Here is a 26258-nt window from a genome sequence, read left to right as displayed (position 1 = left end):
ACATTCACTATAAAGGGTACAGCATAAGTCAAGACAGTGTATTTAAGAAACTATAATTAGTTTGTAGGGGTTGTGGGCACTGGTAACCAGAGCAAATGTCAACTAATAAGATTGGACAGAGAGGAGTTCCCACTGTGGCTCAGCCGGCTAAGAACCCGACTAGTATCCACGAGGATGCAGGTTTGATCCTTGGCCTCTCTCAGTGGGTTAAGGATCTGGCTATGGTGTAGGTCCCAGCAGCGGCTCGGATCTGACATTGCTGTGGCTGTGGTGTAGGTTGGTAGCTGCAGCTCTAATTCAACCCCTGGCCTGGGAACCTCCATATGCCATGGGTATGGCCCTAAAAAGAAAGAAAGAAGAAAAAAAAGATTGGACAGAGACCGGCATCACTTTTTTTTAATGGCCATGGGACCCAGGCAGCAGAGTGGTCTGGATGGGAAAATGAGGCTGTCACTGGGGAAGATGCAGTGAGAGAGAGACTTTTGGGAAGAGTCCCAACAGGAAGTGATGAACAACTTTATCAGAGTAAGAACAGTGGCGATGAAGCGGGGGACAGAATCGGAGCTTCCTCCTCTGAAAGTTTGCAGTACTCCTAAGAGACATGCCATGATAGATATGCGTCTTGAAATAGTCTTCCTGAGCTGGCTCTGTGCTTGTTTGTGCTCATACCCATCCCTGCTCTGCTTTGTCTACTTCGTACCACAGGAACTACCTTTCCCAGACTCCCCTGCCCTCTCCCTTCTTGGTGGGTTTGGCCAATAGGAGGCACTGGCCGAAGATGGAAAACAAAAGGAGGGTTCTTCTGTCCTTCTGTCGGCTACAGGCGGTGTTCCTGGCAGTAGTTGTGTCTCATCCATGAGCCCAGATTCTGCTGGGTAGCTCCTCCCAAAGTGGAGCCACCTCTCCTGCTCGGCTCCACTGTGGCTCTAGATCCTGTCAGAGGGCTTGTCTTCTGGGCTCTGGTAACACCATCTTCTCCCTGTCCCTCCAGCCCTGGGACGGACAGAGGATTCTTCCTGACGCTGCTTGGTCCATGGTCTCCTTTCTGTCCCGTGCAGCTCCTCAGCTCTCCTGTCCCCTCTGGAACTGATTCTTTGCATTCGGTTCCTTCAGATTGAAACACCTGGAGTATTTCTGTTTCCTGGCCAGACTACCCACCTAGAGAAGAACCTCCCAATGGACAGTGGCTGTATCTCTTCATTTTTAGAATTCCACAGGAGGGGAATAAAAGTATCAGATTGATTCCTGGCCTTGGATCCCAACAGTAATCCTCATTGGCTCGCCTGTGTGAGGTCTGAAAAGAGAAGACACAAAAGAAAGGGGAAGGGGTTCTAATTCCTCTCCAGGTTCTTCTCTTGGATTATGGTATAGTTTCCACCCACTTATTGATCCCTTCATTCATTCAATCAACAAACTTGTATGAAATGCCTAGTAAGTACCAGGCACTTTTCTAGGTGCTGGAGAAATAGCAGTGATGCTTTCCTTGTAGAGTTTACATTTCGGTAGAGGACTCTGATGCACCAATAAGCCACTGGGGAGAAGGGACTGGCTCATTTTTTTTTCTAGAAGCACCGACTGGAGAAATAATCTAGTTAGGAGATGGAGACTTTCAGGTGGAAAATAATAAAAACAGTTGTATCATATGGGGCGGAGGCAGATTCTGCACTAAGATATCTATCCATCCAATGCTCAACAAGCATTTCTTGAGTAGCCACTCTGTGCTAGGTGATGGGGTTTACAGAAGTGAGCCAGACAAATAGGTCTACACCATCTCAGATCATATAGTCTCGTTGGGATGAAAGACATTAAGCAAATAGTCTAATGAATATATAATTAAAAATTAGGGCACATGTGCTGAAGGAAAGGAAATGTGCAATGGGAGCCGATAATAGGGGAACTTGACCCATCCTAGGGGTGCTGGTGGCCATCAAAGGCTCCCCAAGGAAGTGGAGTTTTGGCTAAGCCTTGAGAGACCAGTGGGCTGGGTGGTAGAAAGTGTTCTGGAGCAGTTTTCATTTGCCATTTCATTTACCCCTCACGCCAGAGAGTCTGGACCCGCAAGAAACAATCTTCCTGTTCTCTTGACATCAACATTCTCAGATTTTAACAGAACCAGACTGCTTGCAAATAATGAACTTGGAAAGATCAGCACCTCCTCCAGAGCCTGTCAATTAAATAAACTGTCCTCCTGTGGACTAACACTCCTGGTAGAGCAGAAGCTGCATTTGTGGTAGCCAGTATGATTGTTCAGAAACATTCCCGTTCCCTTTCTGGCTTCATGTGAGATTAAGCTTTCAAGTGCCTTTGACGTTAAGATGTAGTCACAGGAATGGCGTTAGCTAATGAAACATGGGCAGAAGTGATGTGTACATGTGTCTTCCAGGTGAAAACTTTAAAAGTCAGAGTGTTATTCTTATGTCCTCACCCCTTTTCCTGCCTCATCAATCTTGGAAGCATGTATTGGGATGGTGCTTCCAACAGCCTGGGATCCTAAGTACTACTGTTGACCCACAATGCACATTAGCACCTGAGCAAGAAAGAAATCTTTGCTATTTTAGGCTGCTGAGATTTGGGGATTGTTTGTTATTGAAGCATAATCTAGTACCTCCTGACTGATACAGGATTGTTTGCGTATTTTCCTCTCTTTTCAGTGGTGAGTGAGATCAGTTGCTCTCACGCAGACAAGCCAGGCACATTACAGAGCTTATGCTAGTGAACTCTCCTAACCCTGACAATTTGAGATACAATTATTTGCAGTTTTGCAGCTGGAAGGCAAGAGCAATCACAGAGAGGGCTGCCCCTGGGCTTTGTACACAGGACAGACTAACTCTAATGTGCATACTTTGCCCACTCACGATACAGTGTTGCCTGGGTCCTGAGGAAGAAGAGGTTTATGGAGCTGGGAAAGGGAAAACCTTTGGCTCGGGTAATGCCATGTACAGGTGTGCATAAAATCTCCGGGCTCTGCTGGCGGGAGGGGGAGGCTATTCTGAGTGACTGTAGCCCTGCCTTGCTTCTCATAGTTAACCTTGCAGATCTACTAACTTGGGGATTTCAGGGATGTAGGGCATATTGGTCAACTGTGGTCTTAAATTGTTTTCAGGATTAAGTCCAAACTTCTTAAAAGTCCCCAGGGCCTTCTTGTGGCCTGTACCTTCCTCCTCAGCCTCATTTTTCAAACCCCTTCCTCTGCCTCTGAGCTCAGCAACACCGACCTTCTGCCAGTTCCTCCCAGTGCCTGAGTTCTCTTTTGCCCTGATACTGTTATTCGTGCTAGTACTGCTTTTTTGGGAATATTTTCCACACTGGGTGAGTTCCTACTCCACCTTAAAGTCTGACCATCACGTCGCTTCTTCCAGAAAGCCATCTTTGACTCACCCACTTTGGGTTAGGGTTCCCTCCTTAGAAGTCCCCAGCACAAAAAATGCCCCCAACATAGCCTCATGGTACTGATTAAGGAAGTGGAATTGGCAGTTGGAATGTGTGGGTTAAAATTCTACGTCTACACTGCATAGCTCTTTGACTTTGTGTCAACTGCTCAGCTTCTTTGCACCTCAGCTTTCTCATCCATAAAGTGGGTGTGCTGGGGGGTAGGTATGTGAAAAGTGCTTAATACAGCTGTCTTGCATAAAGTACATTCTCAGTAAGTGTTAGGGGTTATAATGATTATCATGTTAATGGACAATCAATACACAGGTGGACTCTCAGGGTCATTAAGCCCTAGATATTGTATATCAATTGTATACAAATAATATTTATGCACATGTGTGCAGCTATACCAGTTTGTCAAAGGATGCACAACACCAAGACATGAAGAATCACTGCTGTGAGGGCCATGCTTGCACTGGGATCTGCTCTCAGAGCTGCCTTATATTAAAAGATGCAATTACACCCTTTGCCTAAAAGTTACCTCTTAGGAGTTCCCACTGTGGCTCAGCGTGTGAGGAACCTGACATAGTATCCATGAGAATGAGGGTTCGATCCTTGGCCTCACTCAGTGGTTTAAGCATCCGGCATTACCGTAAGCTGTGCCATAGATTGCAGGTGTGTCTCAGATCTGATGTTGCCATGGCTGTGGCCTAGGCTTCAGCTGCTGCTGTGAATCGACCCCTAGCCCGGGAATTTCCATATGCCGCAGGTGCAGCCATGAAAAGAAAGAAAGAAAGAAAAAAGAAAAAAAGCTGCCCCTTAATTAAACAAGCCATTGTGTTGTCTCTGCAATTCTTTCTTCCAGGAGGAAGTTCAGATGAAGTAGTCACATAGGTCCCTTTCTGATGTGAAGCATATTGAAACTGACATGTACTCATCAATTGTCTTCTACCTACTAATAGAGTCTTCCACTCACAAAGACACTCCTGTGGCCAAGGGATGTGGCTGAGCTTTACACACACTGACAATGCATCCAGGAAATAGCTGATATGTGCCACAGGCTTGCTCTGAGATGGTGCAGAGAAAATACATAATATGTTAATTCATGTGTGTAATCCTTGAACTTCCCTGTTCCTGAAACTCATTGCACTCACAGCTCGTATTAACATCTATCTTTCAACTAAACGCGCAATAAGGGCAGGGCCCAGAAAGGAAGCTGTGTCCTCCTTGACCCCCAACAACCAGCGCTGTGCCTGCCCCATCACAGAAGTAACCAGCACTAGTAGATCATATACAGAGCTGACCAGATACTGTTCCAATGATCTCATTTAATCCTTGCAGCCAACCTACTGATGCATGTGGTGTTATGATTTCCAATTAAAGACCAAGAATGGAGGCATGGCGAGGTACAGAGAGGCTGAGGAACCGGCTCAAGGATACACAGCTAGAAGGTACTGAAGCCAGGCTTCAAATCCAAGTGGCCCTGTTTGCTCCCGCACAGTAGATGCCTAGAAAGCCGTGATGAAAGCGCTCAACACGTGTGGCCCCAGCTGAATGAGGCTGGTTCACGTCATGGTTGTTGGGTTGGTTGCTATGCTTGCCGCTTGGTTTCTAGAATGTTGAAGGATGAAAGATTATATCAGCACTTTGATGGACAGGTAGACTTCAGAATAATGGGCAGAAAATTCTTTAATTTTCTTTGGAAAATAGCTCTCTGGCTCTGGTAAAAATGATACCTGTTTATCGTAAAAAAAATTCAGAAATACAAAGAAGAAAGTTTTAAAATCATCAGGAAACAAAAGAAAAAGAAGAAAACATCAGGGATAGAACAGAATAAATAAAACTCCTGTAAAAAAAAAAAATACACCGGAAATTGAATAGACTAGTTATAGCTATTGTTTCCATCCTTTCAGGCAAGTTGACAGATTTATACACATAGTTAGCTTTACACAAAGCCTTCTACATAAATGGGATCGTGTTCCATGTGAATTCCAAAACCTATTTTCAAAAAGGTCTTCACTCACCAATATCTTGTGCATATTAGATCACCATCATTTTCTCTGCAGCTGCTAAATATTTCCTTGTATGCATGAATATTGCTAATTTCATCAGGCCATATTGAAAGGCATTTAGGCTGTTTTCCCAAAGTCCTGTGTTAACACAACATTATGAAGAACACCCTGTAGAGTTTGGAAAAATTCTACAAGGATCATCTTGGCTAATGTCGGAAGATGGGATTTCTGGGAAGTCACAGGAAGGCACGCTGACAATTTGATACATATTGGCAAACTGCCCTCCCCAAATTGCTCCAGTTTATGTCCCATCATGATGACACACGTTAATCATGACTGACTTTATAAATCTTTGAGAATATGTTAGGCAAAATCGTCTCAGTAATTTGTTTTTTTGCGGGTTTTTTTTTTTTTTTTGAACCACAGGTGCGGCATATGGAATTTCCCAGGCTAGGGGTTGAATTGGAGCTACAGCTGCCAGCCACAGCCACAGCCACAGCAACGCCAGATCTGAGCCATGTCTGTGATGTACACCACAGCTCATGGCAATACCAGATCTTTAATCTACTGATTGAGGTCAAGGATCCAACTTGAATCCTCATGGATACTAGTCAGGTTCATTTCTGCTGGGCCACAAAGGGAACTCCAGTCATTTCTGTTTTTAAAATAACTTTCCTGTATGTTTATCATCAATCAGCATTTCTCCAATGATAACATAGATAAAACTTCTAGTTTTGAAGAGGAGAGTTATTTACGTACAAAGCAGTTCATCCCAGCATGAACAGAAACAACCAAATGGGCAGTGAACACACCAGTTGAGGTCTAAACATGTGTTGGAATATTTTGTAGTCATGAAAAAAATATTTTGGGTGAATATGGAATAGCATGGGGGAAATGATTGTACTATAAAGTTGGAGAAAGTTTCTTTTTTTTTTTTTTAATTTTTGTTGTTGTTGTTGTTGTTGCTATTTCTTGGGCCGCTCCCGTGGCATATGGAGGTTCCCAGGCTAGGGGTCCAATCGGAGCTGTAGCCACCGGCCTATGCCAGAGCCACAGCAACTCGGGATCCGAGCCGCGTCTGCAACCTACACCACAGCTCACGGCAACGCCGGATCCTTAACCCACTGAGCAAGGTCAGGGACCGAACCCACAACCTCATGGTTCCTAGTCGGATTCGGTAACCACTGCGCCACGACGGGAACTCCAAGGAGAAAGTTTCTTAAGGAAAAATCAAAATGCAAAGTGATTTACAGAATAGTTCCAACTCTGTTAAAGTTTATTTATTTATTGTCTTTTTAGGGCTGCACCCTCAGCATATGGAAGTTCCTAGGCTAGGATCGAATCAGAGCTGTAGCTGCAGGACTGCACCACAGCCACAGCAATAGCAACACGGGATCTGAGCCACGTCTGCAACCTACACCACAGCTCACAGCTATTTTGGGTCCAGAACCCACTGACCAAGGCCAGAGATTGAACCCGCATCCTCATGGATACTAGTTGGGTTCCTTACTGCTGAGCCATGACAGGAATGCTCTCCAACTCTGTTACTGTTTACGTGCTTAGAAGAAAAAGATGGGAAAATTATAAAGATGTGAAGGAAACATTCATATTATCTCTGTGAGATGGAATTTGGCATTACCTGAGTTTTCTTCTAAAAGTCTGGGGCTAATATTTAACACTTGGTTACTGTGTTTATTATTCTCAGGGCTTGGGGTCCCTTGCCCTGAGTCTTTTAACATGATCATTAATAATCTATTTATGCAAACTAAACAGACATATGCCTCGCTTTATCCATGATACTAAGGAGCATGCTTGTTAGTACTGGAACTGTATTAGAGGACAAGAGACTGCTTTTCAAGGAGTGCACCTTCTGGAAAGTGAGAGGAGGCATGTGTACATCTTTGGCATAGAGGGAAGAGTGTGTCTACAAAGATATGGCAAAGCCTCCTAGGCAAAGTGGCATTTCTGGCCATTCTTGAAGGATCATTTGAATTTTATATGTAACATTTGTCATTTTTCCCCTGACTCTGTAAGAAATGTGTTTATTGCAGAAAACAGAAAATGTCTCAGATCATAGCAGATATATATGGGATTACTATCATGTGTGGAGCACTAAATACCATAGATGGAAAAAAATCTCATTGAGCAACCCCAAAACATGGGTGTGATTATTTGTGCCTTTCAAAGGCAAGGAAAGGGAGTATAAAAGAGATAAATGAGGAGTTCCCCATCTTGCGCAGGAGAAACAAATCTGACTAGTATCTATGAGGATGTGGGTCTGATCCCTGCCCTCGCTCAGTGGGTTAACAATTGGTGTTGTTGTAAGCTGTGGTGTAGGTCACAGACCGGCTTGGATGCCCAGTTTCTGTGGCTGTAGTGTAGGTGGCAGCTGTAGCTCCTATCTAACCCCTAGCCTGGGAACTTCCATATGTTGCAGGTGCGGCCCTATAAAGCCAAAAAAAAAAAAAAAAAAGAGAGAGAGAGAGAGACAGATTGAATTAGTGAACTTGGGATACGTGATTGGAAAGTGGGCAGAGGAAATAATGGAACCCTGGTTGATCTGGTGCCCTAGAACAAAAGAAATCAATGTTAAGTCCATTGCTTTTAGTCTCCTTTCTTCCTGTGCAGAGGCTCTCCTTGGAGTGCTCTTCCTGAGCTCTGGTCATCACTCAAGCATCATCTGCCCATAGGGGGTAACTGAAGGCATACTGGTGAGTGAGATCACCAGGGAAATGCAGAGGAGAAGAGAAAAGGCTCTGGGAACAAAGCCCAAACGAAAGAGATAGAGACACCTTCCCAGGTCTGGGCTGAGTGGGCAGGAGGCAGTGTCAAGGACAACTTCACCTTGGTGGTAATCTTAGAGCTGGATCTTAGAGGCTGAGTTTTGCCTGGTTTAGAAGAGAAAGACAAGTGTCCTTGAGCAATGTGAGCAAAGGGAAGAGCATCTGCAAAGATGGATCAGATGCAAGGGACAACACGTTAACTTGGAAAACCAGCAAGTGATTGCAGCAGTATGGCTAGAACATAGGGGTGTGTGTGTATGTCTACGTGTTCATGTGTGTGCAGGTCTGTGTAGGTGTGTGAGCGCATCTGTGTGTTTATGTGTGAATATGTGTTTAGGATGCTAGTTTGATGACAGAGAGCCTAGAGAGGGAAGTATTGTACAGATCATTAAGGACTGTGTATCCCTATATTCATTGGTATATGAAAAAATATATAGAAAGAGATTTATTAGGAATTGGCTCATGTCCTTATGGAGAATAGAAGTCCCATGATCTGATGTCGGCAAGCTGGAGGCCCAGGAAAGCTGCTGGTATCATACAGTTTAAGTCCAAAGACCCAAGACCCAGGGGAGCAGGTGATGTAAATTCTAGTCTGAGGGCTGGAGAAGATGAGATGTCCCAGCTTAATCAGTGAGGTGGCAGGAAGGAGGGGGGAGTAACGAATTCTTCCTTCTTCCACCTTTTGTTTTATTCAGTCCCTCAACAGACTGGATGATGTTCAACCTCAGTGGGGAGGGCGATTTATTGAGTCCATCAATTCAAATGCTAATCCCATCTGGAAACATCTTCACAGACATACCCAGAAAGTGTTTAATCTGGGCACCTGTGGCCAACTCAAGTTGACGCATAAAATTAACCATCACAATCTCTTATAAAAGGTTTGGAATGTTATGGAAAGAGTCTGGAAACAAAATGAGGAGATCCCTGAATTTTATCTGGAAGGCAAATGGGAGCCTTTGAATTTTTTTTCAAGACAGTAATGACAGGAACTGGGCTTTTGGAAGATTCTTGGACTGGATGGTTTGGAGAAGAAAGAGGCAGGAAAGGAGACCAGTTGGTAGAATATTAGAGCCACTAATAGAAGAAGGTGATGAACATATATATGCATTGGGATGGTAGTGACAAGGTGATGGTGGTTTATTAGGGTGAAGGAATGGGGATGGCTTTTAATTTCAAACTCCAGTCCATTTTTTTGTTTGTTTTGTTTTTGTCTTTTATAGGGTCACACCCGAGGCATATGGAAGTTCCCAGGCTAGGGGTAGAATTGGAGTTGTGGCTACTGGCCTACACCACAGCCACAGCAACACCAGATCCTGAACCCACTGAGTGAGGCCAGGGATCGAGCTCACATCCTCATGGACACTAGTGGGTTCATTACTTCTGAGCCATGATGGGAACTCCTCAAACTCCAGTTAGTTGATTGATTGTGGTGAAGTGCAGGGTGATGGTGGATTTGGGTTGACAAAGATGACAATCTAGGAAAATCCAGATTTCGGGTTATCTAGGAAAGTCCATTGCTGAACATTCAAACTGACAGCTCACAAGTATGTCCTTCCTTCATTCACCCATTTACAAAAAATACTTACTGATTGCTTATTCTGTGTCTGCCCTTTGCATGGGGAACCCTTATTATTATTATTATTTTTATTTTTTGCCTTTTCTAGGGCCACTCCCACGGCATATGGAGGTTCCCAGGCTAGGGGTCGAATCGGAGCTGTAGCCTCCAGCCTACACCAGGGCCACAGCAACGCAGGGTCCGAGCTGCGTCTGCAACCTACACCACAGCTCATGGCAATGCTGGATCTTTAACCCACTGAGCAAGGCCAGGGATGGAGCCCGCAACCTTATGGTTCCTAGTCGGATTTGTTAACCACTGAGCCATGATGAGAACTCCAGAACCCTAATTTCAATGTGGAATCTATAAGTAACCAGACTGTAGCAACCTAGTGTTACAAGGTACCAGAAATCAACAAGCCTCAGAGGTGGGGGAAGCAATTGAAATACCCAACACAGTACTGAGTGTTAATAAGACACACTAGGCACAAATGGAATCACTAACACTAATCTCCACTTCACCAAACTGAGTCTTAATTACAGTTGTGGCTTCCCCAGAAAGGGAATCTTAAAGTGGTCAATCAGGAATTGTCTGATCAGCAGTAGTTAGGTAATCTGCCTTATAGACAGACCCCTGCCATCCCCTAGAGGTAAGTAACCCTGCAATAACCAATCTGTTTCTTTCGTCTAGTGTAACGTCCTTGTACCCACTCCATTCTGTCTATGAAAGTCTTTCGCTTTGCACACCTCCTCCAAGCTCCTTTCTATCTGCTAGACGGGATCCTTAAATAAAGCCAATCAATCTTTCAAATTTACCCAGTTGAATTTTGTTTTTTAACGTAAAGGATCTGAGCTACTTTCCCTAGAAGGGAAGGACATTTAGATTAAGCAGGAGGAGGAGACTCCCCTATCCTCCTCTCTCAGGCAGAGACAGTGGGAGCTGGTGATTCCCCAGGTGAATAAGATGTACTTTCTGCCCCGGTGGATGGAGACAGATAAACAAGACAATGCCATTGGACATAAACGCAACTAAGTCATGCATATATCCTTCTTTAGTCAAAAAGGAAAACTCTCTTCCCTGCAAACTTACCCTTTTTTAAAGCTGAGCTCTCCGGAACCACACCCACCAAAATCGCAAAATGGGTCATAAGCCTTTCCTCCAGTGCACTCCCAGGAAGCTGGAGGATGGGCTCAGAGACCTCCCGGCTACTGAAGGAATGTAGTTAATAGGTCCGGGCAGCAGACAGCTAATGTCCAGAGACTGGGCCTTCTAGTGATATCCATTGCCCTGATCCTTCTGCTCATTTCGTTTATTTCCCTCCATACTGGGGCTGAAACAGGGACGAATTAGTGCATCTGGGAACCCGAAGGTGGGGAAGGCTGGAGAGGGAGAAAAAACATGCTTTGTGTGTTAGAGAAGGAAAAAGGAAACTGAAATCCGAAACGCAGGGGCAAAAAAGGACCCCAGGCAGACACTGTGAACCATTGGGGGAACGCAACACGGTGGGTGGATGGGTCACCTGCTCAACCTAACCATTTTCCTGGTCTGAGAGCCGAAGCCTGAAGGGCAGTGACAGCACCAGGGGGTGCAGTGGGAGTGGGGGTGGGGGCGGGGGCGGGCAGCATCTTAGTCTCTACGCTCCCACAGCCCCAGCCCTCAATTCTCAGGCCCCCGCTCGCCGCTTCCTGCAGCCTCAGTCACCGGCTGCGGGCCTGTGTTGAGGGGCGGGGCTGCGTGGAGCTGAGGATATGTAAAAAAAGAACTAATTAGCATCCTCCAATCCCATTGGCTCTCCGCCCACCCTGCTTTACATACGCCCGCCCAGCTGGCAGCCTGGACTTGCGGGGCTCGGTTGGGTTTGCAGCCACTGCCGTCGCTGCTGCGCTTCAGTGCAGGGCGAAGGAGCGGCGAGCGAACCCCGGGCCAGGAGCCTGGAGCCGGGGGAGCCGGGAGCTGGGGAGCCGAGAGTCGAGAGCCAGCTGCCGGCAGAGCTGCTGCCGCAGAGGTATCAGGGTCTATTTCCGTCCTACAAACACCGAGGCCAGCGCCCGGTGGCTTCTGCGCCCAGCTCGGTCCAGAGGGGAGCAGGTCAGACACTTTTATTTCGCAAGCAAGGCGCGAGCCCAGCTTGAGCTTCTCTCCTGGCCTGGCTTGCTCCTCAGCGCGTCCCAGCTCTGGCCCGGGCTCTGGAAGATGACACTCTGGTCTGCCCAGTGTATTCCAGCGGCGACGGCCCAGGGAGGTAGCCAAAAGTAGTAACACTTGGTAGTAGCAGCTGGTGGAAAAGTGAGCCGAGGCGTCACGGACTCGGCTCTTCCCGCGCCCAGCGCCCGCTGCTCTTCGCTGTTCCTCCCACTCCGCTCGCCGGCGGCCGCAGCATGAAGTGGCGCAGCGATGGCCAGGAGAGGTAAGAAGCCCGTGGTGCGGACGCTGGAGGATCTGACGCTGGACTCGGGTTATGGTGGCGCGGCGGACTCTGTGCGCTCCTCCAACTTGTCCCTGTGCTGTTCCGATTCTCACCCGGCGTCCCCGTATGGCGGGAGCTGCTGGCCGCCTCTAGCTGACTCCATGCACAGCCGGCACAACAGCTTTGACACTGTCAACACTGCCCTGGTGGAAGACTCCGAAGGGCTGGACTGCGCCGGCCAGCACTGCTCACGGCTGCTGCCGGACCTCGACGAGGTTCCCTGGACCCTCCAAGAGCTGGAGGCGCTGCTCCTGCGCTCACGGGATCCCCGGGCAGGCCCAGTGGCCCCCGGCGGCCTGCCCAAAGACGCGCTGGCCAAGCTGTCGACGCTGGTGAGCCGGGCGCTGGTACGCATCGCCAAAGAGGCACAGCGCTTGAGCCTGCGCTTCGCCAAGTGCACCAAGTACGAGATCCAGAGTGCCATGGAGATCGTGCTGTCCTGGGGCCTGGCGGCACACTGCACAGCAGCCGCACTGGCTGCTCTGTCCCTCTACAACATGAGCAGTGCGGGTGGCGACCGCCTGGGCCGCGGCAAATCCGCGCGCTGCGGCCTCACCTTCTCCGTGGGCCGCGTGTATCGCTGGATGGTGGACAGCCGCGTGGCGCTGCGCATCCACGAGCACGCAGCCATCTACCTGACGGCCTGCATGGAGAGCCTCTTCCGGGACATCTACGCGCGGGTGGTGGCCTCTGGGCTGCCCAGGAGCTGCAGCGGCCCGGGCCCAGGCTCCAGTTCAGGCCCAGGCCCGGGCTCGGGCCCCGGAGCTGCCCCGGCGGCGGATAAAGAGCGGGAGACGCCTGGAGGGGGAGCGGCGAGCGGCGGCGCCTGCAGCGCAGCCAGCAGCGCCAGCGGGGGCAGCAGCTGTTGCGCCCCGCCAGCCGCCGCTGCCTCTGCCGCCTCAGCAGCCCCACCGGTCGCCGCCTCCGCCAACCACCACCACCACCACCACCACGCGCTCCACGAGGCGCCCAAGTTCACCGTGGAGACGCTGGAGCACACCGTCAACAACGACTCCGAGATCTGGGGGCTCCTGCAGCCCTACCAGCACCTCATCTGCGGGAAGAACGCCAGCGGTAAGTGGCCGCGCGGGTCCTGCACCCATCCCCCCCCAACCCGGCCAACTCTCGTCCTAAGTTTCCCTCCCGCCCCTCTCCGTGTCCTTCCGGCCGCCCGCTGCTGTCCCAAGTCTCAGAGGGGACAGCCAAGCTGGAGGAGGTCGGAACTGCCTCCCCCACCCCTCCAGCTTTTGGGATCTGAGTACTTTACGCTGCGGCTGGGTTCCCAAGTTGGAGAGCTCGAGGTTCCGCCCCCGCTTCGGGGCGGGGCGGCGGCCGCCTCCTGCAGGCGGTGGGAAGAACCCCGCACCACGTTGGGGGGATCACCAGGTTTGCGATCGTTTGCGCCTAATACATATTTCTGCCAGAGCTCTGCGGGTTTTGTTTGTTTGTGTGTTTGCTTTTTTGTTTTTTGACCTTGAAGATGCCAAATACTCCGGCGCGTGAGTTGGGCTCCGTGGAACTGGCAGGAGGCATTCCTCCCTCCGCCGCCCAGTTCGTGCACTTCCCAGCACCCTCGGATACACTGTCCGTGTGAGGGTGGTGGAAAGGCCCCACGGCGGTACAGGCAGGATATTTGAGAGCTCGCTCGGCCTAGAAACAGTCGTGGAGAGGTGTGTGTGGTGAGAGGGTGGAGCAGTCAGACTTATAGGTCACAAGTTTTTCCGACGCAGTTTTTGAGGGCCAGAGCGCACAGCTGGTGCTGTGCAATGGACAGCCCCTAAATTCCGACCTCCCAGCTCTTGCCGCTGTCAGTTGGCAGGGAGCTGCAGCTGTCACCCCTTGGCTTAAGGGGCTCCACTAGGGACCGGGTCAAGACGGGAATGGGGTGGGGCTCCGGAGGGATTGTCAGTTTAGGACGTTTCCAGCAGGTTCTGTCTTTCCTTCTCACACCCCCTGTTTTGAAGGCCGGAGATGGGTGGGTTTGAACCTACAGTTTCTGGCTGTCGAGGGGGTGGGGCCAGGAGCGCTTGTTTTCGAGAGCTCAAGCTGGCGGGCCTGCCCGTCTGCGAAAGCCGAAGCTAGACACTTCAAAGCTTCAATTTTCCACAGGAAATGGTAGAAGCGTAACTGGAGACTTCAAAAGCGAAATAAAACTTTGTTACATATTCGGCGGTTTGGCTGGAGGTTGCGCGGTTGGAGCTGAAATGCAGCCTTTCTGGGCAGATTTCATTCATGTTGCTGCCTGTCAGTTTCCCCCCTGGCTGAAGCAGAAATGCAGCGGGCGCTGCCCGGCCTCTGGGGGTGCCAAGTGTGTGCATGGGAATGTGTGCGTATATGTGAGAATCTGTGTGCGCGAGTCCGTGCGGGTGTATGTAAGTGTGCCCGTGAGTGTGCGCAGAACCGAGCAGTTCCATCAGAATCTCTTTGAAACAAACCTCCAGCGGTCGGGCCCCTCACCTGGCTGTGATCACCATTGGGGGAGGGGAAGGAAGATGCAAAGCGTGTGTGTGTGTGTGTGTGTGTGTGTGTGTGTGTGTGTGTGTATGCGCGCGCCCTCGCGCGTGCTTGTGAGGTGGGGACAGAATGGCGATTTCCACGTCCATCGGCAAGGCTCCTCTGGTCTCTCTGCCAGAGCCCTTCCCCCTCTGTTGCCAGTTGAGGGCGCAGCCTCGAAAGGGAGAGTACCTGTGAGGCTCCCCATGCCTGCCTGCCCACCTCCGCCTGTGAAATCCTGATGAGATGGGAACATCCGGGAAAAGGCACTGGTCTTTGTGTCTTCTTCTTCCAGAGGAGGATTCACCTGCAAAATCCAGGGGCTTTGGGCCTGATAGTTCTTTGTTTAAAACCCTACCCCGATAAAATGCAGAGAGGCTTAATTTTCTTCCCATTGCCCTGCGCCCACCACCCCATTCTTCCCTCTCCCATTACAGTCTACTGGCCCCACAAACCCTTCCCTTGCTGTCCCGACTGAAACCTCCTCCTACTCCTACATGTTTCCTTCCACAAGAAGGAATATTCCCCTTGCAGCTCCAATTTGGGAATCTGGGGGCCCTGCTCCACCTCCGTCTTTGTCATTCTCTTAATGTTATGACTTTGGGTCATAACTCACCTTCCTTCTCTGGCCTTCAGTCTCCTCATCTGTAAAATAAAAACCTAGATCTGTTATAAACCCCAGCTCCTCTTGTAGCTCCTTGTGAGTAGCCTCTAGATTTTTTTCAAATTGGTTTTACTTTTATGATCTTTAACATCTTTTAAAGACAGTTCTTGTGTTTATCCTTTTTGGAGTCAGTATCATTTGAGGAAGGAGGAGACCGCAGAGCTGGTTTTGGGCAGGGCGAGTGTGTGGCGGTTGGGGTTTGCTGCCATCACAGCATTTCCCACACCACAGAGCTTAGCTCCTAGGTTTCAGGGCCCCTTCACCATCCCTTAGTATGAGCTACACTGTAATTTCAATGTGATCTATTTTCCTTGGGGTTGTTAAAAATGGCAGAAGAGGTAAGGAATGAGTAATTAATGTCCCAGGTATCTGAAACATACATTAAACATCAAACCTATTTCTTCAACTATTTTGCATGACAGTCTTTCTGATCTGCCAGCCTTATTAAGGAGCCTGTGCCTTACATGATCTGCCCCCGCCCCTCGCTTAACTCAGTGGCATCGCTTAGTCCTTCATTTGTGAATTCATCTGTGCATCAGCATTTATTGAGCAGTTACTAAATCTAGGGACTGAGCAAGTCCTGAGCTACAGCGCTAACAGCTAACACACATCCAACACTACTTTGTATTGTTGACCCATTTAATCTTCCACATGCCTTTGAAAAGCTACTATTATCCCTGTTATACAGAGGAGGAAACATAGGGACAAGGAACTTAAGCATCTTGCTCTGTAGTGATGGATGAGTTCCCTGCCTTCCGGCCATCCTCCCTGCCCTTCATTACCTGTACACCTGAACCGAGGCCCTGCATGGTCTGGCAGTCTTTCTCTCCTAATACCTTTTGTTCATATCAAGCTGAACTGAGCAGTACTGGATTTTATGTTTTTATACCCTCTTTCAAGTCTAAGAGAGGGCCTGGTACACAGTTGGAGCTTATTAGATGCCTGTCGAGTTGAGCAAGCTCTTGGGAAACTATTGAATTCCGAGTTCCTTGAATCATCTTTTCAAGCCTTTCTACTTTGGTGGCTCCTTCTTGCTGCCATCTCTGCACTTGCCCACCTTCCTAATTTGTTGCTGCTAAGGCCCAAGGACTCATGAGACAGATCACACGGGACTCAGAAAACAGAAGAAAATTGGCTCTAAGTGAGAACGCGGTGGCTCTCAAGAATCACAAGGTGTGGGCTTGGGCCATGAACTCTGTGATGACTGTTTTATTCAGAGCTGGTTTGTTTTCTTATGTTGATTTTCAGCTGTTTTGAAGAGCTGGGGTAACAGCTGAGCGACCTCAGTGACTATTGCCTGTCTGGGGGCGGGGGGTGTTAAAATTTGGCTTAATTTTGCCAAAGCTAAATAAGAAGCAGACAGAAGTGCTTCATCACATCATTGTCTGTGTCAGTCACTTTACCTTAACCCCACTCAGAGCTGGACAGTTGCCCCCTATCCTTGAAGACTTGGCTCAAGAGTCATCTTCCTGGCATCTCTATGAGGCCTTCCTTGATGCAGCCCCTCTTCTCCTCCCCAAACCTAGGCCTTCCACACCCTTTCCACATCCACTGGGAATCCTGACCCCAACCTTGTTTTAAGTGACTCCCCATCACACTGAGGCGTCTCCAGTGAGGTTGTATCTTCATCATCTTTGTATCTCCCCCCATATCACTCAGCACAGCACCTAGCTCCTAGAAGATGCTGAGTAGTGTTTGTTGAATGAATATAACTGGCCCATTCAATCTTTGAGATATAAAATTTACCTATCAACCTCTGTAATCAACATCTGTCAAGGCCTCTGAAATCAGACCCTGGATTTCAATTTCAAGGCTGCCATTTTTCCAGCTGTGTGTTCTTAGGTATGTTACCTAACTTCTCTGAGCCTCAGTTTCCTCAGCTATAAAGTAGAGGTAACAATTATGAGGATGAAATGATATTATAAGTATTACAGTCTGGTGCCTGACACACTTTAGGAGCCAAAATGGTGATGGTAGCTGTGATAATTTAGACACAACATAATCCCTTATCTGTCTCTCATCTCGATTAACTCATCCACATGTGTTCAGTGTGGATGAAGCCAACACGCTGCAGAATTTTAACTGGATATCCCTTCCTGATATTCCCAACATCAAATAATTCAGTGCACCCACTTCAGAGACTGACCCCATGGGCACAGCCTCAGTGCTAAAGTCATGAATAGGTTGTAGGTTGTTTGGTCAAAGGAAATTAGCTCATTTTATTGCCTGTTTTTTTTTTTTTTTTTTTTTTTTTTTTTTTTTTTTTTTTTTTTTTTTAAATGCATCCTTGGAGTTCTCTTGTGGCACAACAGGTGGAGGACTGGCATTTTCACTGCAGCAGTTTGGGTTGCTGCTTTGGCACAGGTTTGATCCCTGGCCCAGGAACTTCCATATGCCTTGGGCATGGCCAAAAAAATAAAATGAAATAAAAAAGCATCCTTAGTGAAGTGTTACTAGGGAACTTTCTGGCATGATATATTTGTCCCTTATATTGATAGGGGTGTAGGTGGTTCGGAGGTATGTGCACTTGTCACACATATAAACTTAAGTGCTTCACTATATTGCAAAATACGCTTCAGTTAAAAAAAGAAGACATTAGAAACAGCTATACACATCACTGAATGAAATTTTGTTTTAAATGCAGAAAGCATCTGAAGGGCACACTGCAAGAGGCAGTATGGTGTGGTGAGAGGGAGAGGGCTTTACACTTAGAAAGATCTAGCCTCGGAGTTCCCGTCATGGCTCAGTGGTTAACAAGTCTGACTAGGAACCATGGCTAGCGGGTTCGATCCCTGGCCTTGCTCGGTGGGTTAAGGTTCCGGCGTTGCCGTGACCTGTGGTGTAGGTTGCAGACACAGCTTGGATCCCGAGTTGCTGTGGCTCTGGCGTAGGTCGGCATCTACAGCTCCGATTAGACCCCTGGCCTGGGAACCTCCATGGCGGCTACAGCTCCAATTCGACCCCTAGCCTGGGAACCTCCATATGCTGTGGGAGCGGCCCTAGAAAATGGCCAAAAAAAAAAAAAAAAAAGAAGGAAAGATCTAGCCTCGAAGTTTCGGCTCTGCCACTTTCTAGCTTAATTTTGCTGAATTTGTTTTTTCTTATCGGCACAGTGAGGGTTACAAAAGGATAAAAAGACATAAAAAAGGAAGAAAACCTACCACATAGGGCGATTAAAAGGATTAAATCAGATCAGGTGTGTGACAACAACTGCCTCATAGTAGGCACTCGATAATAATGGCTTCCTTAAAAAACCGATTATTCAGGCTGGTGAGAATAATAATACGCTGGGGATTTGGAATCGTCTCTTTCATTTCTGGGATCCCCAATCACTTTATAAACATTAATTAACATGAGCCCTTGCCTCACTGGCACTGGTTTGGTGAGTTGTTGTTCAGGTCTTTGGCTTTTCTATTGCTCCATAAACCAAATGCTTACTCAGCAGTTTTCCTTCGTTCTCCTCCCCACCCTCCAGCTCCATCCCCCAAGATGGTTCTTCTGCATGGTACAGCCTTGCTATGCTGGACAAAAACATCACAGAAGAAAACCAGCTTTTTACAAAAAACAGCAAAAGCTATCTCGACAGCCAGCCGTGCAATGTCTATGCTCACAGAGCACGTTTTTAATTAACTATCTCAAAGTAAATTAAAACTTGGAATTTGGGTCAGTGGAGGGTTATTTGGTTTTCTATTCAAGATTTGCTGGTTCAGTGCTGGGGCGTCTGTAAATAGAGTGTTTCCTGAAACACGACATGAAAATGACAACCAAAGAAAACAATGGGGGGCCAACCCGTAGATCTGGGGTTGGGGTGGGGTTGCTAATGGACTTTGAATAGAAGAAAGGCCTCTAATTCTAGGTCTGTTATTATTTATGACCTTGAGCCAGCCACCAAACTTACCTATAAAATGGGTCTGATTATCATCTACTGAGAGGTGAATATGAATAATAATTGACTTTGGAGTCAGACACACCCACAACTTGCAGTTTCCCTATCTGTAAGATGTATTATTATAATAATAATGGCTACACTTGTATAGTGCTTATTATGTGCCAGGCACTGTTTGAAGAGTGCTATATATTATAATTGTTACAATTACATTAGCTATTATAAAAGACAATCCCCAAATCTTAGGAGCTAATGCAGTAGAAGGTCATTTCTTACTCACTAAAGTCTGATTGGGAGAGGAGTGTGGTAGGAAGGGGCAGAGGGTCATTTAGGTATCAAGACTGATGGAGAGTGTACTTATTTTATCCTCAACATGTGGCCTTTAGGGCTTTCCTTGGACATTTATCCACCCAGTAGATGGAGGAAGGAGAGTGTGGAGGATCTTAAGAAAAGTATTATGGGCTAAGCCTGAAAAGTCTCTTCATCACTCTGTCCACATATCAATGGCCAAGATATGTCACTGGCCCCCTTGGCCACCAAATACCTGTATGCATCCTTCTTCTTACGCACAAAACATGGTTCACTTTCCTTAAGGGAGGATGTTCATGTTCTATCCAATCACTGCTTTCAACTTAAAGTTCAAGGTCTTTGAGTGAATTATCCTGTCCATGGGGTTGAATGTGGCTCCTCATAGTTCAGGGACCCATGAGCCAAAGCAGACTCATTATCTTCCACTCTGTGCCCATCTACCATATTGGAGAATAACTCATTAGGAAAAGGCAGCAGTGGAAGACATACAGAAGTTACTGGCCCTGGTAGTTGCCATTAACTTGCCAAGCTGACATTGTGTGATCATGCCCTAGAAATCTTGCCAAGCAGACCTTGTGTGATTGAGCCCTAGAAGTGGGTAAGTTTCCTTGCTTAAGCCCTGATTCTGCTCTCTAGGAGCAGTTTCCTGGTTCATTGTTTTCCATGAACATGGCTCTGCCGTGTGGGAAGAGTTTCTTTGTCCACTCTTCTTCTTGGCCCCACCTGTAATGGGTCTTGAGGAATATGACCTCCTTGAGACTCTAAATCCTTCGTAACCGAGTTCCTGCCCTGAAATTTAAGGGGCCCAAGAATTGTTTTAATGCTTTAACGGTAAAAGATCTTTAAAATCCAGGCTTATAGATTTTGCCAATGCAATTCCTTCAACAATTTAGGAGGATGCTCATCTGTCATATCTAGCTTGCCAAGACCCAAAGTTATTTCCTAGACCTGATTCTCAAGCCTGGACTACTTCTTGGCTTTCTTAACTCCATACCTCTATCTCTCTTAATGACAGCCACCTTGAGGTCATCAGGCTTAGGTGGGAAGTTTATATGCTTCGTCTGATATTTATTTCAGTCTCTTCAGTCTTTTATTTTTGTTTGGCATCTAGGATAGTTGTCTTCTTTGTATCTTCACTATTCCTTTCCAGTTTTACTTGCAAACTGATTAATTTATGCCTGAGCTCCTCTCTTCCCCTAATTAATACCTTGCTAAACTCAGCCAGAAACAGTCAGCAAACTCTCTTACCATTATTTTTCAATCTTTTTCTCTAGAGCTTACAGGCTCTCCTGCATTCTGCCTTCTAAGTTATCATAGGTGACAGTTTAACCAAACATTTTACTATCGTATAACATGGGCCTCCAGGTTTTCCAGACTTTAACGTCATAACCCACTACCAGACTTCTAAGCCAACGCTACATATGTAAACCCCCCACTTCAGTGTCCATTTCTTCATTTGTTAGGGTACTACAAGATGTTGCATCAGATAAACCGTAATATCTCAGTGTTTGAACACAATGAAAGTTGGTTTCTCATTCGTGGGAGTCCGGTTGAAGGTAGGAGAAGGAGACACTCTGTTCCCTGGACTCTGATGGAGGGTCTGCCCTCTGGAACACCTGATTCTCAGGAACTTCCTTGATTGGGGGCAGCAGGAGTGTGGAGGATTGGAAGGTTTTTCCAGGGTCGTCTTGGATGTGGGTATATTAATTCTTTCTGCATTCCAAACACCAGCATCTAGTCACATGGCCTCCACCAGATCATAAGGGGCTGGGACCTTTGGCCCCTGGCAGGGCACCCAGGCCCGGGCACAGTTCCACATTGTTGGAGGGGCATCAGTTTTTGGTAGAATGCTAAACACCTCTGCCATTGTAGAGTAACCATTTTATTTTTCATTTTCTTTATTTTATTTTATTTTTTTTGGCCATGTCTGTAGCAGGCAGAAGTTTCCGGGCCAGGGATCAAACCTGCACCACAGCAGTAACCAAAGTCACAGTAGTGACAATGCCAGATCCTTATCCTGCTGAGCCACCAGGAAAATCCTATATTAACCGTTTTAATCTTCACCACAAGGTTATGAAACGGGTGCTATTATTATTACTCCCATTTTATAGATTAGGACCTCAAGAACAGGAAGGTTAAAGAATTTGCCTAAGGTGACATAGCTAGTAAGTGTTGGGGTCAGATGTGAGCCAAGGCAGTCTGGCTTTGGACTGTCTTATAGAATGTTTATGAAAGTCCAAGGTATATGAAAGTGCAAAGCGTTTTTCCCAATGTCTCATACAGAGTACATACTTAACAACTAGTATCCTTTTTAAAAAATTACTGTAAAAAGACCAAAAAAAAAAAAAAAATACTGTTAGGAAGTGGGTGCTTTATTTTTGTTTGGCATCTAGAAGTGGGTGCTCTATGGATTACCAGTGAATTGGTGTGAAGCTCTCAGGTATGGGTGAAAAATGAATCCAAAAGAATGGCTGCTCAAGGCAAGTTGTATTTCGTGCCTCTCTTCCCCCCTCTGCTCTCCCCTTTCGTTTTATCTACCAGGGAGCTAACAGGTGCTGAGCCCGGTGCTGTGCTAGGCCTTCGCACGCATCACCTCATTTCATCTTCACACTGTTCTTGTGAAGAGGGTGCTTCTTACCCCCATTGTACTGGGGAGGAGGCTGAGGCTTGGACAGGTTCAGTGACTGGATCAAGATGCCATAGCTACTATGGGGTAGAGTTGGAATTTGCTCTCCAGAGCAGGTGGTCATATGCAATCCAGTGCCTGTGAGCCTCTGAGAGGCTCCCAGAGGGACTCCAGGGCAGCCTGAGGAGTGTGTGGAGCAGAGGCGGGGCTCGCCCTGGTGCTGATGGTCATGGTTGATGACTGTCATTTCTGCCCCCACTGCCTTGCTCTTCCCCAGCTGCCCCGTGAGTCACTGCTCAGTTGCTAGGGAGCCTTCTCAGCCAAGGCCCTGGAGCAGCCGGTAGCTTTGTGGTCTCCAGGGAAAGAGCTGGGTCCATCCTCTGTCTAGCTGGCTAGGCTCAGGGCCAGAAGGAACACGGGTCTCTCACCAGAACTGAATGCCAGATCTGAGGCATGGTGGGGACTGTGTCCTCGCTGAGAATCACGGACTGGATTTTCCCAGACTCTGGGATTAGGTGGACAAACTCCCTACTACCTGTAAGCCAGGCGACATGGGCAAGCCAGTTAATCTTCCTGAGCCTCAGTTTCCTCATCCGTTAAGTGAGGATAGTGGTGGTACTCCCTCTCAAAGGGTCATGGGAAGGATGAATTGATTTATGTAAAATCCTCTGAATATTATTGAACACATGATAATACTATCTATCAGCAATTACTACTGCTAAGTGCTTAAGAAGTGCCAGCCTGCTTGCTTAGAGATCTGTTCCCTGTACCTTGCTTCATTGATTGAGTGAAAGGCTTTAAATAGTTTGCCAGGGGCCGCACTTATGTGATTTGACCACTTATTAGCTGTGTGATGTTGGGCAAGTGACCTAACCTTTCTGTTACTCAGTTTTTCCTTTTGTGAAATGAGAAAAATAAGAAAACCTAATTCTTAGGGCTGTTGGGAGGTGCTTGGCATGTAGAAATTGCTTATGAAATGTTGGCATTTATTTGGATTTTGTTATGTTCATTAGGACTTTTTCTACAGGCACTGTGTTAGACGTTAAGCAGCATGGTTCCCTCCCACATGGAGCTGGCAGGCCCGTAGTGGACTTAGTTTTGTCATCAGATCATCATGCAGATGTAAATTTACAACTGTGACACTTGCTGCAAGGGAGCGATACATAGGGCTAAAGGAGTCTTTTTTGAGGTTTTTGATATAGTCAGGAGAAAAGAAGTGAGACTTGAGTGAGTTGAAGCATGGTGTATTTGGTTGAGAAGGTAGAAGAGTGTATTCCATGAATGCAAACAGAAGGTGCAAAGGGCCTGTGGCAGAAGGGAGTGTGATGAGGAGGAGAGCAGCCATTGCGGCTGGAATGAGAGGACCAAGTGAGGGGAGCTGGTCAGAGGTTAGACTAAGCATCTTCCAGATTCAGGAGTCTGTCTTTTTCCAACGATATTGGAGAGCCTTTGAAAGGTTTTAAGGAGGGAGACACCATGATTAGATTTATGTTCTAAAAAGCTCATGTTGGCTGCGGTAAGGAGAGCAGACAGGAAGGGTAGGACGAACGTGAGAAGGGGACCCAGTCAGAGTATTGCTATCACCCCATTTACTTAAGAAGAATCTGAGGCTGTGAAATGTTTACTTTCCCAGAGTTGCTAAGGCAATAGCAGAGTGGGGATTTGAACTTGAGCCTGAGGGACATCACGTTCCAGCTTCCTCCTACCTACACCCAGAAAGGAGCATCTTGTTCAAGTCTCACATCTTACAGATGAGGGAATGGGGCCTGGAGCGAGATACCACCTTGCCTAAGGTCACAAGGCAGAGCAGGACCAGCATCCCAGGTTTCTGGATTCTTAGCCCATCTCCCCTCCACTGTGATACATTGTCTCTGCATCCTCCAGAAGGGAGGCAAAGGGGGGCGCCTTATCCACAGGCAGCAGTTTTGGAGATTAATTTACGACCTGGGTGTAGTATCTCAGGTCTGACTCTACAGACGTCTCACAGCAGAGGATTTCTGATCTGGAAGCTTGCAGAGATCTTCCTTAGCTTGTGGCTGGGAAGATCAGGTGTGCCAGAGGCAGAATAAATTGAGTTTCCTGAGTGCATTAACATCTGAAAGCAAACCCGGAGAGGCAGCTCTGCTGGGTGACTGGAGCCTTATGGAGGTTGAGGTTGCTTGGATTCAGTGGGGGTTTTTTGGGGGGAGGGGGGATGGTGTGTGTGTTTGTTCAGTACTGGGGAGCATGCATGGTTTTTCCCCCCCTCCGCTGGGCTGACTTGGAGGGTTCTGGCCTGCGTGCACCCTGGTGTGCAAATCTACACGTGTCCCCTGCCCTCCAGCAGCTGGCACGCCTGAGGCAGGTTTAGTTGATTCACAGATAACCACCCAGGGGTAAAACTGCAGCCCCGGGGGCGGGAACCACTTAGGAGAAACCACGTCGTCACAGGGCCGGCTGAGGACAAAGCTCCTCAGGTGTGAGGTGAGGTCCAGCTGCCTCCCTCGTGCCTCCAGGCGTGGCTGTGGCCAGCCCCGCCCTGGACACCAGACCTTCAGGGCCTGCTGTGGGATTTGGGTTAAGGCTGGGAATTCTCTTCCCACCCTGGAGTGTGCCATCCGGGTGGGCAGGGGAGATGTGCCAGGCACCTCCTCCTGATGCCAGGGTCTCTCAGCTCTGCATCTGTTCCTCTGTCTTCCTTACACCGCCCCCACCCCTCTGCTCTCCATTCTGCAGCTGCCATTCTCTGGGCCAGTTGATGAGTCTCTGGATGCTTCTTCTTCAGATCATGGGCAGGCTGGGGCAGGTGAGAGGCCAAAGGCTCCGTTCCAGGGCCCAGTTGTGGGGTGTCCGGTTCTCTCTGCGTCTCAACCGCCTCCTTGCCTCCCCACCTGTTTCCACTGCTGTTGCGGATTCGGCTGCTGCTCCAGGTTTTCCTTTCTCACAGCATGAGAGCTGTGGATTAAGGAATAGACTGAGAGCAAGCTGGCAATTGTATGGCTTCTGATGGCCCCGTCATATGGAACTGCTGGGGAGCCACTGGGAAGCCTGGGGTGGGGGCAGGATGGGGTGCAGGAGGGTGCCCGAGCCCTCCAGTGAGTACCCATGCTGTGGGGCCTTGGACAGGCCCCTGACCTTTCTGAACCTCGGTTTCTTCATATGAGAACATGAAATCATGATACCACCAGGTTCTGGTATTCATAGAAAGTCCCAAGTGTCAAAAGAGGCCACACACTGGAAAACTATTATCAACCCTTAGTAATGGTAAAAGCTACCATTGGGAGCTCCCTTTGTGGCTCAGTGGGTTACAAACCCAACTGTATCCATGAGGATGCGGGTTCCACCCCTGGCCTCACTCAGGGGGTTAAGGATCTGGTGTTGCTGTGGCTTTGATGTAGACCAAAAGCTGCAGCTCTGATTTGACCCCTAGCCTGGGGACTTTCATATGCTGCAGGTGTGACCTTAAAAACCAAAAAAAAAAAAAAAAAAAAAAAAAGCTGCTACTGATTGAGAATATTAGATTAAGAATATTAGAGTTCTTGAGAGAAACAGAATGCAGTTTATTCTAGGAACTGGCTCACATGGTTACAAAGGCCAAGAAATCCCATAGCTTGCCGTCTGTGAGTGGTTGAACCAGGGAGCCGCTAGTGTTAAGTCTTGGGTCCAAAGACCTGAGAAGCAGGGTTTGCTGCTCTCGAGCTTCCCAGTAGCCTGAGCAAAAAGGAACTATCATGAGCAGATACACAATTCATGGTGTGATGGGTGAGACAAATAACACTAGCTACTGTAGCTGTTCCTGTGGCTCAGGCCTGAAAGAAATTTCTCAGCAGGAGACTAGAAGCTGTTATTAAGTTGCAATTAGTGTGAGAGTCTCTATAATATCAGTTATATCTGGAATATAATGTAGGGCACAAAAGAACCTTTCTATAGAAAAGAAACAAACTTGTGGACATGCAGAACAGACTTGTGGTTCGGGGGGGGGGAGGGAGTGGGATGGACTGGGAGTTTGGGGTTAGTAGATGCAAACTATAGTATTTGGAGTGGATAAGCCATGAGATCCTGCTGTATATAGCACAGGAAACTGTATCTAGTCACTTGTGATAGAACACGATGGA

The 26258-nt window shown here is 47.8% G+C and overlaps 1 protein-coding gene across 4 annotated transcripts in view; it reads left to right on the top strand.

Moving 5' to 3' along the window:
* The first annotated feature begins 11555 nt into the window (after nucleotides 1-11555).
* Nucleotides 11556-26258, top strand: part of ABTB3 (ankyrin repeat and BTB domain containing 3) — a 315516-nt gene continuing 300813 nt past the window's right edge. For all 4 annotated transcript variants that reach the window (XM_013988219.3, XM_003126078.7, XM_021091555.2 and 1 more), the window contains exon 1: nucleotides 11556-13260. In XM_013988219.3, coding sequence (XP_013843673.2) covers nucleotides 12114-13260 — 1147 coding nt within the window. In that variant the 5' untranslated portion in view covers nucleotides 11556-12113. The remainder of the gene's footprint in view (nucleotides 13261-26258) is intronic.

Source organism: Sus scrofa, chromosome 5, assembly GCF_054392235.1.
Source record: "Sus scrofa isolate SSC_HxYL_T2T_F1_AM1 chromosome 5, Sscrofa_HxYL_maternal_Yorkshire_Landrace_v2.0, whole genome shotgun sequence".
Lineage (NCBI taxonomy): Eukaryota > Metazoa > Chordata > Mammalia > Artiodactyla > Suidae > Sus > Sus scrofa.
Note: the sequence above shows the minus strand (reverse complement) of the source record. Positions and strands in the feature narration are given on the sequence as shown.